General features: G+C 35.6%; 1 protein-coding gene across 1 annotated transcript; it reads right to left on the minus strand.

Moving 5' to 3' along the window:
* Nucleotides 1-363: 363 nt before the first annotated feature.
* On the minus strand, nt 364-13,943 carry LOC112058115 (spondin-1-like). The gene is made up of 7 exons (XM_024098805.2): nt 13,573-13,943; nt 6,588-6,799; nt 5,529-5,633; nt 4,823-5,002; nt 4,114-4,370; nt 3,089-3,237; nt 364-703 (listed from the first exon to the last, which is right to left on the minus strand). Exons 1-7 carry the CDS (start codon nt 13,751-13,753, stop codon nt 510-512), a joined length of 1,278 nt encoding a protein of 425 aa, XP_023954573.2. The 5' UTR covers nt 13,754-13,943; the 3' UTR covers nt 364-509.
* Nucleotides 13,944-15,434: the final 1,491 nt, after the last annotated feature.

Below are 15,434 nucleotides of genomic sequence, written 5' to 3' on the forward strand. Positions count from 1 at the left end.
TCATATATTTATTTATTTTGTACCAGGTGTGAGAGTAATATATCTATACATGTACAATAATGATAAGTAATGACAATGTTAACAATTCATCGTCAATCGTCGTCCAAAATTCGTCAGTGCCTGAAGACGAAAGACTTCGAACAGTGCGTGTCGCCAGTGATGACCTAGGGATCCGAGACTTGGTCACTAACTATTGGCCTTATTAGAAGGCTTAATGACGGAGTGTCTTTGAGTCCAGCAGGCTAATTCACTATGCTAGTTGACATAAACGAAATTGAGATTCTGTTTAACAAATGTCATGCGGTGCTTGCAGCTAGGTATTGTGATGATTAATAATTAATGAATGTAACAAAATGTGTGGATTTATACTTTATTTTAAATCAATAATTATGTACTATGAAATACAATAATTTAATAAAATTAAGTTACTAACTGTTCCTATATTAAGCTTAGTTAGCTATAAACGATTATGATATTGATATACTTTTATGACTAGGCTTTTTTTATTTTCACCATTCAAAATAGTCAATATGCGCGCAAGAGTTGATGTTGCCGCAGTGTCTCCGTTCGGAGAGAGCGGGACACTTGCGGCCGTTCTTCCCTCTCTCTCTGACCACTCGTCGGTGCCGGTATTTGTCGCCGAACCCGCAGGTGACGGAGCAGGGTGACCACTCGCCCCAATCCGATACTAGACAATCTTCAGCTGTAAGACATAAAGAAAATTTACTTGGAACCTCTTAATTTTTGGAAGTCGGTTAAAAAATATTTATGACTTATAGAAATATTTATACTCTTTCATATAGGTAATCCTGGTATATCTGGATTATGAATATTACAAAAAAAAATAATGGGACATAAAAAAAAGATATTAAGTTTAAGAATCCCAATTCCCAATGCCTCATTGTCTCTTTTTTAGAATTTAAACTATCGTGAGTGTTATTCATATTAATTGATTATGAAACACGGCTAAAACTCACGTGATATTAGGTCGGAGTATGCCCTACTAGTTTCGAACCCATACGGGGCCCTTAGTCATGAGCTGGTTCTTGCATCGCGGCACGATCCAAACTGTCTCATTGTCTCGTTAGTGTTCATTTACACGAGCGGCAGCTGCTACCGACGTCTCGGCGATAGCTGCCTCGACTGCAGTGGACGACCACCGACGAGATGTCGCCGACTGCAGTCGAGTGCAATTGGTTGCCGACGAGATGTCGCCGACTGCAGTCGAGAGCCGTTGGTTGCCGCCGAGACGTTGCTGACTGCAGTCGGCGATGCCGTTGCCTGCCGTCGAGACGTTGCCGACTGTAGACGACTGCGGTCGTCGGTCGCTCGTGTAAATGAATCCTTAGACAGGGAAGCTTAACACCCAAGTAGGTATGTCATAATATGCAGATTGTAGAGCGAAGGATGAGGATATTGTGTCGATCTTTTTTCTTAGGTTTCTGCTAGTTCTGTCGGCAAAATTGTATATTTGTTCTAAACTCATATTTTTATCGTTCCTAGATCAGTTTATTGACCAAATCAAACATCGATCTTAATGAATTTACAAGAATACTAGCCAGGTTTTGATAACACTCGCTCCAATTAGTAGTAAAGTCTATGTTAGATGGTGACGATAAAAAGGACCCAGTCAATGAGTGCCGAGAGGTATTAAATCCAAATTAAACGTGAGGTCATTGAGTATTATTATTGCTAGATCATTTAAATTTTCTTGATGAAATCAACCATCACTCAATCTTAATGCTTTTATAAGGAAACTAGAAAAGATTTTTATACGACTCGCTCCAATTACTAGTAAAGACCAAGTTAGAGAGGGTTTTTTTTTTATTCTCCATAAGTTAGCCCTTGACTACAATCTCACCTGATGATGCAATCTAAGATGCAAGCTAACTTGTTAGGAGTAAGATGAAATCCATACTTCTTTCGGATTCTACACGACCATACCTGGAACGAGGAAAGGGTCCAACCCATAACATTGGTCTTAAGTTCACCCTAAACGTGGATCGATTGAGGCTTAAGCTATTGAATTGGTAACCATTGTGAGGCATTACAGTAACATTTGTAAACCATGAGGTTACCTACGTTTGCTGTTCCAAATTCCGGGTCGATACGTCCAGCCGCTGGGGATTCATGTCTGTATATAAATTAGACGGAGTTCGGTCTGGGGATGCGTTAAGCAATTAACCTCTAGATTTATAGTCCTTGTTGTTGAGAACACTCGCAGGATGTGGGAGGTATCTCATCTAATATTATAAAGCTGAAGAGTTTGTTTGTTTGCTTGAACGCGCTAATCTCAGGAACAACTGGTCCGATTTGAAAAATTCTTTCAGTGTTAGATAGCACATTTATCGAGGAAGGCTAAAGGCTATATATTATCCCCGTATTCCTATGGGAACGGGGGCCACGTGGGTGAAACTGTCGGCGTCAGCTAGTCTTAGATATTCTGACTTCATCCTTCTCTACATTATAACCGTAAAAATTAATTGTCAAAATGCTCAATGTGATTCAAAGGTATGGAGAATTGTCGGTGAAGGCCATTGTACCATATAGTCAAAGTCAGATTTCATTTCTTTCAATCTTGGCTTACAAGCACTTATGGGATAGTGGTGAAGGTAATAATTGAAATGGAAAATTAAAGTTACGAGGGCTTAAAACAACCTCTAGTGAGTATATATCATAGTTATACGAGTGAACATACATCTTTACGGCCTCCGTGGCGCAGTGATATACACGGTGGATTCACAAGATAGAGGTCCTGGGTTCGATCCCCGGCTGGGCTGGTTGAGGTTATCCTAATTGGTCCAGTTCTGGCTTCGGCCGTGGTTGATTAACACCCTACCGACAAAGACGTACCACCAAGCGACTTATGTCGCGTAGAAACCGAAAGAGGTGTGGGTTTTTTCTTGGACTGCATCAACACTTATTATCAGGTGAGATAATAGTCAAGGACTCACTTGTAAAGAATAAAAATAAACTATATATCAAAGACATTGTAGCAGCGTGGTGGGTTTTAGCTCCATATCCCTTCTATAAAGAGGGAGGCCTGGTTGTAGTGCTGTTAAAATAGGCTGATAATGATGATAATTACGCTGTATCCTGTTGAGAGCGTGGTGCAGTCGGGATCTGAAGTGTCGAGGCAGATGCTTCCCCAGGCCTAGTTTCCTTCCATTAGCCACTGCTAACACTACGTCATCCATGTTTTGCAAGCCGGTGTCAAACTCTTGAACTGTAGTTGTCCTGGAAAAAATACAAAAGGATGGATGATGTAAGTGGAGAGTGAATGTTATTGTTATCTAGTCACTCTTGAACGGGCTGAACGGATCTATGCGGTGAATGACAGCTCTTTGACTAGCTTTCTATTATTGTTTTTCTCTATCTTTGTGCATGCTATTTCTGTTCTAGATCTGGTATCTGGGACGGGCTACTTTTAATATTGAATTCTACGGAACTGTTGAATAACCAAACTAAAACGAATGTATTTAATAGCTAAATTCTTCACTTCTATACATACTATGGTATGCATTGAGAGTAGCATACATTACAAGACCAATCTGCTTTGACAAACTATTAAAAAATAATAAAATAGATTATTTAAAACTAAATGTTGCTACTCAATGTTGATATGAAATTCTGTAATCCTATATGTCCATTTATTGCTATTCACAAAACATAACTATCATAAATGGTCCATCCAAAAGTGGCGAGGCCTATGTCGCAGGACAAACTGTTAATTAACTATGAATTATGTATAACATACAAATGTAACCAATTAGCAGTAATAAAAGATTATTTTTAACCGACTTAAAAAAAGAAGGAGGTTCTCAATACGTATGTTTTTTTAAATGTTTGTTACCTCATAACTTCGACATTTATTAATTTTGAAAATTCTTTTTTTGTTTCAAAGCATATACTTCTAGATTAGTCTTATTTCATTTTCATGAAAATCGGTATAGTAATTTTGTGTTAAAATTAAAATAACTGAAATACGTCTTTGAAGTCGGAATTTTTATGTTAAAAAGATCATTTTTTTTTGTTGTTAATATAAAATAGCAAATAATTACAATCCCTTTTTGATTAACCATATTATCCATGAAGTAGAAAAACTATACTTACTTAATAGGTGATTGAGTTACTACAACAACGTAATTATCCTGTTCATTATACTTCGCTGTTGGTGCTCCATCTTCTTCTAGATCTTTCAATACTTCTACACCACTCTTTGTTGCTACGTCTCGTGGTATTGGTTGGTAGTCTTCGACCAAGTTTACTTTTCTTCGTGGTGATCCTTTACGTCTGTCCTTTTGTTTCAAACTCAGAAGAAGTTCTTTACGAGCCATGTCGTTGAGTTCTTTAGTTGTGTACTCTTTAACCTGAATTTTATAATAAAAATGTGTTATTAACCGATTTCAAAAAAAGGAGGATGTTCTCGATTTGTGAAATGTTTTTATGTTTGTTACTTCATAACTTCGTCATTTATTAACCAATTTTCAATTTTCTCTTTTGGTTGATAGAGTATACTTCCAGATTAGTCCCATTTAATTTTCATGAAATTCAGTTCAGTAATTTTGTATTATATTAAGATCAAAATGAAGTGAAATACGACTTTGAAGTCTGTACAATTTTCGTGTTAAAAATATATTATTAAAAGTATTTTAAATATGCATATCAGCTTCAAAAGGTTCCTTGAAGGGTAGTAGAAACCACAAATGGGTTGGTAAGTCTTAAAGTCGTATTTCGTGAAACCTGAAATGGGTTGTACTAGTTAGTTTAACATATGGTCGTACATCGTAAATTGCTACTAAAAAATCTACTCGCAATTTACCTTTGAAATCTCAATTTTTGCAATAGCCGGTAACTCCCTCAACAAGGGGTAATAGAAGCCAGCAGCGGGATGGTTGGGGTGGCGAGGTCCATGTTTGGTCACGGGGTCCGGAGGCGAAGTCTCCCAGCGGGGGGCTGTGAAGGTCAGACCGCTTGCGGCACCGGCGTCTAGAGGCTCCAGCTGAAAAATGCAAAGATTTTTTAGTACATCTTCCAGTTCCATCCTCTAGTTCCATCTTCTAGTTCTAATAAGTTCAATTTTCTCAACCAATATGGGTATGAATTGGAGCACATCGGATATACAGGGTGCTGGGGAGCATTTCCCATAAACACTTGAACGTCCATGATATCAACCAGATATATAGGCAAACACCCCGATAAGTCTCGCCCCCTAAAAATCGCCAAAAATCGCCAAAAATTACCAAAATTCGACCGATGCCGACCTACTAAAAACGTTATTACAACTTAAGTATCGCACGCATTTGTAATATTTATGTCTGGAATATTTGTTCAAATAACTGCTCACTTTGCCGAGCTGTGTTGGTTTTTTAGCGTACATCAAAGCGTTCAAAGTCAACGTACTGTGGAAAGATGAAGTTGTAAAGCAATTTTTGGCAGATTGGTTCAACAAGTGCCGTCATTTAAATGTTCAAAATGTTTGAAGCTATGTCCTTATTCAAGAATAAATGAAGGTTTAATTGTCTTACGTCTAATGTGATTTGGTCGACCCACGTAGAGTCAACGCAGAGATTTAAACTGTCCACTCCCACGAACCAGTCCGGTGATGGGATGATGCGACAGATTACTGAAATCTGAGAAAATATAAAAACAATTAGTTATCTTACAATATATGCTTATATCGTCCACTGTCTGACACAGGCCTTTTGTAGGGACTTCCAAACATCACGATTCTGAGCTGCCTGCATCCAGTGCGACTAGCTTGATGCCGTTCACCTGGTGGGCGATCGACCAACACTGCACTTTCCATTCCAGCACCATGGGACCCCAATGTCCTTCGAACTATGAACCCCGCCTATTACCACTTCAACTTCGCGACTCGTTAAGCTATGTCGGTGGCTGGTTCTTTTGCGGATCTCCTCATTTCTGATTCGATCACGCAGATCGCCGCATAGCTCGTTCCATCGCCTGCTGTATGACTCAAAGCCTTTTTATGAGGAAATTTTGTGTTTTTCCAAATAAAAATCTTTTTTTCTTTCAACACAATAATCATCATCGGGTGCCTTTCTCAAATTAAAGGGTGTGTTAGATGGGGAAAACTCTTCCGGTATCGTGAAATACTTTAAGCTGACCTTAGCCCGCTCCTCGATATCGTCCACCTTCGTTGTCTGGTGTAGGTTTTCTAACTATCTTGCCTTCTAAGATCAGTCTAAATCAGTCTAGATCTTTTATGAGAAACCCTCATGAAGGATACTCTTTGCAGATGTCTGAAATATGCACCGCCTCTTTAATTATCTATACTTCTATACTAATATTATAAAGAGGAAAGATTTCAGATTCATCATTCAGATCAGTTCAGTAGTTACTGAACCGATTTGAAAAATTCTTTCACTGTTGGAAATCTACACTATCCCCGAGTGCTATAGGCTATAATTTTATTTATCCTCGTATTCTTACAGGAACGGGAACACGAGGGTGAAACCACGCAGCGTCTGCTAGTGACAAAATGAAGAGAAAAACTGCGTTTATGTACCTTATTATAAAGTAATAAAGTCTACAATACAAATACTTCAGAAGCATTTACTTACCATACTATGGTCTCCATCAACAAACACCATGTTCTCTGTTTCTCCCGTCCCCTCAGCAATAGCCGGTGCTGAGAACTGGTCGTACACCATCTTTTCATCTTCGCCTTCCTCCACCAGGTCATCGAGCTTACCAAATTGAGCAAAGCTTCTGATAGACGTTCTGGCTACATCACCAATATGGTATAAATGGTAGGAGCTGTTGTGTGATTGACCTACAAAGGAAAATACATTACTTTAAAATTATAAAAAGCCAGATGACGTCACGCGGTTTTCCGCCTAGTTCCCATTCCTGAGGGAATACGGGATAAATATAATTTACGTCTCTCACAAATAACGTGGCATTTATAATGGTATAAGAATTTTAAAAATTGTTTTAGTAGATTCAAAAATACCTCCTACAACCTCAAAAACCTCTATACAATATTCGTTTAAATTCGAGTAAAATTTTGAATTCAATATTTTTTTTATTTTGCTCAAATAAGGAAAAAATATTTTGAAAATTCCAAGAAAGGAATAAAATATCGAATTAATCTAAGTAGGCAATATTATTTGAAAATGTTCGTTACAAGTTTTAGAAAGTTCACCTGGTTCAGTTTTCATTAGGCTTTAAAGAGATTATAATAATAAGTTGCATTTAGTTGGCACAGGAACTAAGGTATAAAATTCAATAGTGTTGATATTTTTGGCGCCATGTTACACCATTAGAGGTGAGGTCAACGACCCTGTCTATTATTAGGAAAAGTTAAGATGTTTCGACGTTTTATTATAGCTAAGAAATATCCGGTCACATGACAGGATGAGATTTGTATATGAAAAATATTAAAAACGGTAAAATAAATCTCTATAAAAGAATCTTGATGTACCTACTGGGGCAAACATTTTATCTAAAAAGCTTTAATGAATGTCATATACCTATATAATCATCGTTTAAAGACATATGCTGATAAAACAGTACGATACGAAATACTGTAAAAGGGAAAATTGTGATTACATTACATAGAATTCGAATTCTAAAGTTAGAAACGTTGGAATATTTGCCAAACCATTTTTTCAAGTAAATAGAAAAAGGAATTTCTAGCTACGCTCTGGGGCAAGCGAGGGTAAAAGGAGTGACCCCAATATAGTGGGTATGTGACGTGGAATTCATCGCCTAATAGGAAATTTATTTGGTGTAACGCATTGGGCTACCTCTGAATATTGATCTTTGGTGACTGAATGAAATCCCTCGCTATGGGTATCCTAAATTTTCTCACATACAATTTCAATTTCTGAACGGAATGCATCAATACATAAATAAAATATATAAGTGTCTGCAGTGGCGTGCACTTCATACATGCGTTAAAGTACTGCATACCCTTAGAGTAGTCTTCTTAGTGCTTATTAAATACAGATTTTTCAGTTACAGTTTGCTTAATTTTATTACTAGTGCATACCCTGATCGACAACCTTATGCACGCCACTGAGTGTCTGTCTATAACTTTAAATCAACAGTGTTTTCTCAAGCGCTTATAGTTATTTATACGGTAGTATACAATCACACGTTTTTTAAAAGTTTTGTCTTTCTGTTTATCCAGTCTAATTTTTGGAATGGCTGGACTAATTTTAATTGCACGTTCATTGGTTTATAGAGGAGCTCTTTGAGCAACATATAGGCTACTTTTTGTCCCGAAAATCTATTGATCCCGAGGTATTTCTGAAAAACTGAATTTCACGTGAATGAAGTCGCGGGCGACCGCTAGTTATTTGAATCATCATCATCATCATTTTTAACCCCTATTTTGCTCACTGTTGAGCACGAGTCTTCTGTCAGAATGAGAGGGGTTAGGCCAATAGTTTCACGCTGGTTCATTGCGGTTTGGCAGACTTCACACACGAAGATAATTAAGAAAATTCTCAGATATGCAGGTTTTCCCACGATGTTTTCCTTTACCGTTTGAGGCACGTGATATATAATTTCTTAAAATGCACACAACTGAAATGTTGGAGGTGCATGCCTCGGACCGGATTTGAATCTACGCCCTCCGGAATTGTAGGCAGTGGTCACATACACTGGGCTATCACGGTATTATTTTGAGATACTTGAATAAATGAAGTATTTTTGGACGTCGAAAAATCTGAAATTGCTTTGAATTCTTCATTTTCACATTCTTTTTAAAGTTTTGTAAAGAATTTGTGCTTTTAAAACATTGAAGGGAATGTCGAAAATGTTTGAGAGTCATAATAGTAAAATGTAAGAGAAAATATTTTTTCTTTTCAGATACGAGTAGGTACATGGTCTCGTTCTGATTGGATAGTTTTGTGAGCACGAATGCTTGAAATGTACTTGAAAACAGAAAATGTTTTATTTTATTTTTTTGAGGTAGATATTTTTAATATTAGACAATTTGACAGAGCAGACAAGTAAAACTATATTTTTCACGATAAGTACTTAATAATCTAGCTAGGCTATTTTTAACCGACTTTAAAAAAGGAGGAGGTTATCAATTCGTCGGATTTTTTTTTCATTTGAATAACTAGCGGACGCTCGCGCCTTTGTCCGCGTGAAATTCAGTTTTTCACAAACCCCGCGGGAACCATGGATTTTTCCGGGATGATGAAAAGTAGCCTATGTGTTAATTCAGAGTAAAATCTATTTCCATTCCAAATTTCAGCCAAATCGCTTCAGTAGCCGCTGCGTAAAAAAGGAACAAACATACTTACACACTTACACACTTTCGCACTTACACACAAACTTTCGCCTTTATTATTGTGATGTCAAATATAATAATAGAGCCGTTCAAATTATAAAAATTTAGGATTTTCAGACAGTTTTTTCAGAAACGGCTTTCATTAACACAACACTACCTTGGTACCGCCTTCAAACTGATCGCACTGAGCAAACAACACATACGATGTTATTTTTCACTTTTTAGTTTAGTAAAAACATTTTTATAATTTTGAAGTCGGTCGTATTTTTTTATTAAAATTTTTTCAATGTACCTATGATTTATTTTTATTGGCATTCGCGTAGTAACTTCTCTTATATGTAACTAATAATAATAACACTTAAAATTTATAATCAAAAAGCGCTATGAAAGACTAACGCCCAGTTTCTTCATCGTAAGTAACAGTTAAAGTAACGTCATAAAGCAAAAGTGACGGTCTTAATCACGAAAAAATAAAGTCTTTTTACTACTTACTACTTTTACTGTTACTTTAGCTTTACATGAAGAAACTGGTTGTTAGACACCTTTCTTAAAGAAATGGAAGATACTTATTTTAGAAATTCATAAAAGAAAAATACCGTTTAAAATTCTTTTACAGTGCAGAGTTCATAACAAAGTTAACGACCAAAATGTTCCAATAAAGATATTTCATACAAAATTCAAATAGCACTATATTGTCGTGAACATAATGAGAGCAGGTGGATATATTTTCTCACAATCACGGTAATGTACCGGGGCTCGATTTTATGGCGGTAATTAATTTTGGAATATGGCGACATTTGGTGCAATTGTGTATGATTTATGTGCTCCTTGCGAACTGAACGGTTTCAGAGGAACTCATATTTTATTAAAGTTCCAATTTTTGTTTTTAACTCATCTACTGAAGGAGAGTTTTGTTTTCCGAGAGTGTATGAAATTTATGTATGTAGATAAATTACATATACTCATGCTTATAAAGGGTACTCGGGAGTATTTTCCATAATTCTAGGGTTATATTCTTTAACAAAAAATAATTCAAAATGTGTTCTAAAATGAATATTTTCGCAGCAAATAATATTTCTTTTGTAAAAAGATTTTATCTAATGTGTCCCATATACGCATCCCTATTTATAACTATATTGCGTATTTATATTTTAAATGCAACGTTGTCGTTTGTTACTTATAGGCGTGTGTTACATGGATAGTCGGTATAATTTGAATTAGATACTTTGTATGAAAACATATTTTTTTTGTCACATTAATATTATAAAGGCGAAAGTTTGTGTGTAAATGTGTAAGTGTGTAAGTATGTCCTCTTTTAGATTTGGGATTACGCAAAATACACTTGATCTCATTCGATTTCAATACTTATTTTAAAAAACTGTTTGAAACTAAGGAATTAATCTTTTTTGGACGCCTATGTGTAATTTATTGAAAGAAAACTTTAAAAATATTGCGATAAAAGAATAAAAATGAATCAATTTTCTATGAACTCGAACAAAATACATACAGACAATATCTGAAAAACAACAGTTTTGAGCTCACCTTTTCCGTAAGTTACATATATATTTCTTTACTATTTTTTCTATACTTACGGATTAAATTCGCATCCATATTCTTTCGTATTTTGCGATTGAAAACAGACAAAGGGGATTTTTTCCCGGGAAAAAGGACAAAATGCCTTTCACCGGGCGACGTGTTCGAGGATTTGTATCCTATGGGGTGATTCAATATCATAACTGTAGAACTAACTCCGGTATTCGCTCCACGATTCGCCCGTCTGGGTCTAATTGTGTAAAGGTTTTCTGTGCATTCAGCGAGAATGGATTTCATGTATAAAATGTTTCACTAGAAACAAAGTTTCGAAAAAAGCATTTTTATGCCCTCGTGATTTTACAGAAATACACGAGCCGTGAGAGCAAGTTAAGAGGTCCGCCTTGGTCAATATCTATACATTAATAAAACTGTTACAGTTATTTCTGTACATTGAAGATATTTTTTAAATTAAGTTGGATGGCATATTCGATACTGAAGCCAAAAATATTTTTTTTTAATTTTTTTACTGAGCGTATTTAATGTTGATCTGGCATCAGCCTAAAACTAGTAAGAAATAAAAAAAAATTTGGAGCTTTAACCCAACGTTGCTCCAATATGGGATTTTTTATTTACAACTTTTGTCAGTATTTTCTTGTAACACTAACTAGGAATCGAACCTAATATCAGCAACTTCAAAGACCGCACGGCCAGGTCAACAAACGCACCCATTTCCCTTTGGCATTACTCGAACTGGCTGTTAAGCTATCTAGATCCAATACCTCTTATCTGGAAGTAAGTACCCACTTTAACTCGAAGCTGCGATCAGGTAGAATGGGGGCTCCAGATAATATCGCCCTTAGTCCAAAGGTTGAATGGAATACAAATAAATACCGTTTTATCTCTGCCGAGTAAATGTGCACGCACATTGTATTGCCGCACATATCGCATTGCTTGAAGTTATTTTTTTTTTCGCTATTTGTATACAGAGACAAAACGAAGAAGTCACAAGATCTGATCTTACAAGGCGGCCTTATCGCTTACAAGCAATTTCTACTAGGCCTTAAGGCTTACGAAAACGGTTAATTATTTTAGAATTTACACTATCGTGAGTGTTATTTATATTAGTTTATTATGAAACTCAGAAGATACAATGTCGGAGTAGTAGTAGATCCTAACTAGTTGAACCCACATGTAATATTGGGCCAATAGGCCCTTGTCATGAGCTGATTATTGCAACGCGGCACGATCCAAACTATTTAGATCATTATTGTTTTATAAAAAATATACAATATAAGAAAATAACAATTTGTAATAATTACTTAAAATCTTTTCAAAAACCAACTGTTTTACAGTTTCACAAATCACAATCATATAATTTTTTTATTTGTTATATAAAAAAAATCAATTTACATATTATCAATTTACATATTTATTTATAATATTATATACGGTTAGTATATTATGTTATAATATAATAACCGTTAAAAATTAAAACGTTAAAAAATTATTATTATTAAATTTATTGCACCAAATGATTCGTTCGTATCGCACCGGCGACGGCGATGGTATACGAGTACGTCGGTACGATGCAAGCAGCGTGTTAATGTGAGATCACCCTTAAACCACGAAATGTCATCTAACTTTCGAGATAAAAGAAAAACTTCTTTCTAGTTCCCCCTCAAAGACATTCCGACGCTATTGTCTCGACGAGTGCCCTAATTACATAAAAATTCTCTACATATAATGTTATGTTGCAAAAAGTCAGTTTGCTTGTCTTATATAAATTCAATGTAGGCTTAATTCAATTGTGTTGTTTCTTTAATAGAAAATGTTCTTTTATCACTCACTCGTCTTGCTCAAAAAGTTATATAGGTATCAAAGAAGCGAAGTAACATTATGAAGCCGTATAGAAAAAGTATTATTTTTTTTTTGTTACCAACAAGCTTAACAACTAACAAGCAAACAAATAATCAAACCAATCTTAGGTCTTGGTCTCCAAAAATGTCGTGAAACTCAGGCTGTATGGTCAACGATTATTGCATGTCCCCGTCGGGACAAATTAAAGATCAATAATTATTATAATATGTCGTAAAAAGTTGTAGATATTTTTTTTGATAAATCAATATTTTCATGATTAAAGTAGAATTATTATGATTTTAGATATAAGTAGATTGCAGGGTAGTTAGGGTAGGCCATCGCTGGGGATGAGCATTTCCTTTTGGTAAATAGTACAAGTTATTTCAAGAGAATCATCACAAATAGATAGGAATATAAATTAGAAAACTATGTCTACATACGAAACCTTGTATAGTCTTTTATAATCTTATTACCTTTAATTATAAGCAACCCTGCGCGTTCCTACTTGTTAATGGAATAAAGATTTCCGCAAAGGCGCGTTTCTGACAAACAAAAAATGGCCGACAAAAACGAAACTTGTGTAATTGCCGCTTCGACGAATTTGTTTTTTTCGACAATAAAATGAATTAGCGGACGTCCCGTCTATTGTCTACTGTCCTTTTTTGATTTCTTTGAAATAAGTTTGCGAATGAATTATATATACGCGTGTAAGTCATGAATAAAAGCTCTCTGTTATTTAATAAAAAGATTATGGCTTCTTTATAGTTGGAGTAATTAATCTTCATGGCGTTTCGAACTACTTTGGGGTCAGTGGTGTAAGTATAGGGTGCCAGAGCTAGCAAAAAACTCCATGGGTCTCCCAGTCAAAGGTAATCTAATCAAACCAAAAATTACAATTAAGTACAAACCGAAAACTGAAGACCATTGTGCCTTCGGTCGATACAGCGGATAATCCTTCGGGAACGTCTCCTCACTCCACAGAAACTTCATGGTCACTTTATAAACAGCCATGTCGTCATCACACCCGAAACAAACTACCCACGTGGTGATAAAAACCAAGATGGCGGTCATTTGCGGTCGCGCCATCATGGCGAGCGCACGCTTTTATCGCGGAACTAGAAACACTTTTATTTCATCGAACGTTTTCGTTTCGAAATAGGATTTTTAGGTTTAATTTCACGGTATAGTAAACACTAAAATGTTTTAGTTTAGTTATTTTTATTTGAGTACGGTTTCCGCGTGCGTGCAGCGTCGTTGAGGAGAGATCGTGGACTTTTCTATTTTGAGTTCTCTTTGCTTTCGTACGAAAATAACCGTCGGGTGACGATCCCGCATTAGCGAAAGCAAATTCTGAAACCGTTCCATTTGCATCAAAATTTAATGAATATAAATAGAATAAATGGACTGAGATTTGGCTAACACAATAAAGTTCTGCATATTTATTTAGTGTAGGTACTTTATTGGATTGGTAACCTTTTTTTTATAAAGAATAAGAAAGTTACTTACTTTTGTTTTAGAATTTATAAGTTTACAGAGCTAAATAAATTTGGACAAATAAACGAATATCTAGATTTTTTTTAATTGGATTTTAAAGAACAATAAATTAACGTAGTAAACAAAACTAAACACAACAGATTACATGCCCAAAGACCCCACGTTTCTGATAAATTGACCACCAAAATTTTAATACGCGCGATTTTTGCATACAATAGGTATTTCTGATCGTGGTTTGATCGATAGTAGTACATTAACGCCTTTTATCACTACAAATGGACCGTTGGATGACTGATTGTATGGCAGATGTATGAAAAAGACAATCTGTCAAAATCGAAAATATGGCAAAAATCTTTCTGAAAAAGCTTTCATCATCCGTTCATTCATCAATTAGATTAATTAACGGTTTAATTTTATTAGGGTCTTTTTCACCATCTTCTGAAAATTGTCGGATTAGCTTATTCACAAATTGTATAGTTGTGATTTAACATAAAGTAAAATGCGACAAAGGATACCTACCAACTATTTTGGGCCAAGCACCATACAATAAAATAAGTTATAATTCACAGTTTATAATGTAGGTCGTATCTTCATTATGTAATTGTCAATCAAACTGAGACTAGATTAAACTCTCTTAACTTCGTCATTTCTTAACCAATCTTGAAAAAACACAATGTTGCATTAACTAAAGCCGATAAAATTATAAAGTTTTAGGATTTAAAGACAGTTCTTTCCCGTGATTCTTTCAGAAAAGGCTTTAATTAATACGTCACTGGCTTGCCACCTTCAAAGTGATCAGAAGGTAACACATATTATTATTTTTCGCTTTTTACTTTATATTTTGTGTTTTTGAAGTCGGCTCAATTTTTTTGTTAAAAAGATTTTCTAAATTAGTTCACATCGTCTGTTTCGCTTCGAAGATCACTAGTATATAACGAGTATATAAAAGATAAAAGTTAGTCTAAACCATTTGGTAGCGTCACGAATATCTATTACATAAGTTCATAAGTTCGGAAGCTAACACAGCCACCATTAAGATCCGTCTCCCCCAGGAGAGCAATAGAAATGGGGAATATTATGCACTTGAAACTTGCTGCCGAACTCCAATATCCCCTCAGGGCGCTTTACAAGTTCCACTTGAACGGAATAAAGTATCAGATGAACAGCAGGATCTATTTAAATCGGAATACTATGGAAATAAATGGGTTTTATGCTCAGACCAATTATTGTATAGGACCTGCCTCGCTAGACGTTACTTTTCTGTCAAAGATCAACG

Source organism: Bicyclus anynana, chromosome 13 (genome assembly GCF_947172395.1).
Source record: "Bicyclus anynana chromosome 13, ilBicAnyn1.1, whole genome shotgun sequence".
NCBI lineage: Eukaryota > Metazoa > Arthropoda > Insecta > Lepidoptera > Nymphalidae > Bicyclus > Bicyclus anynana.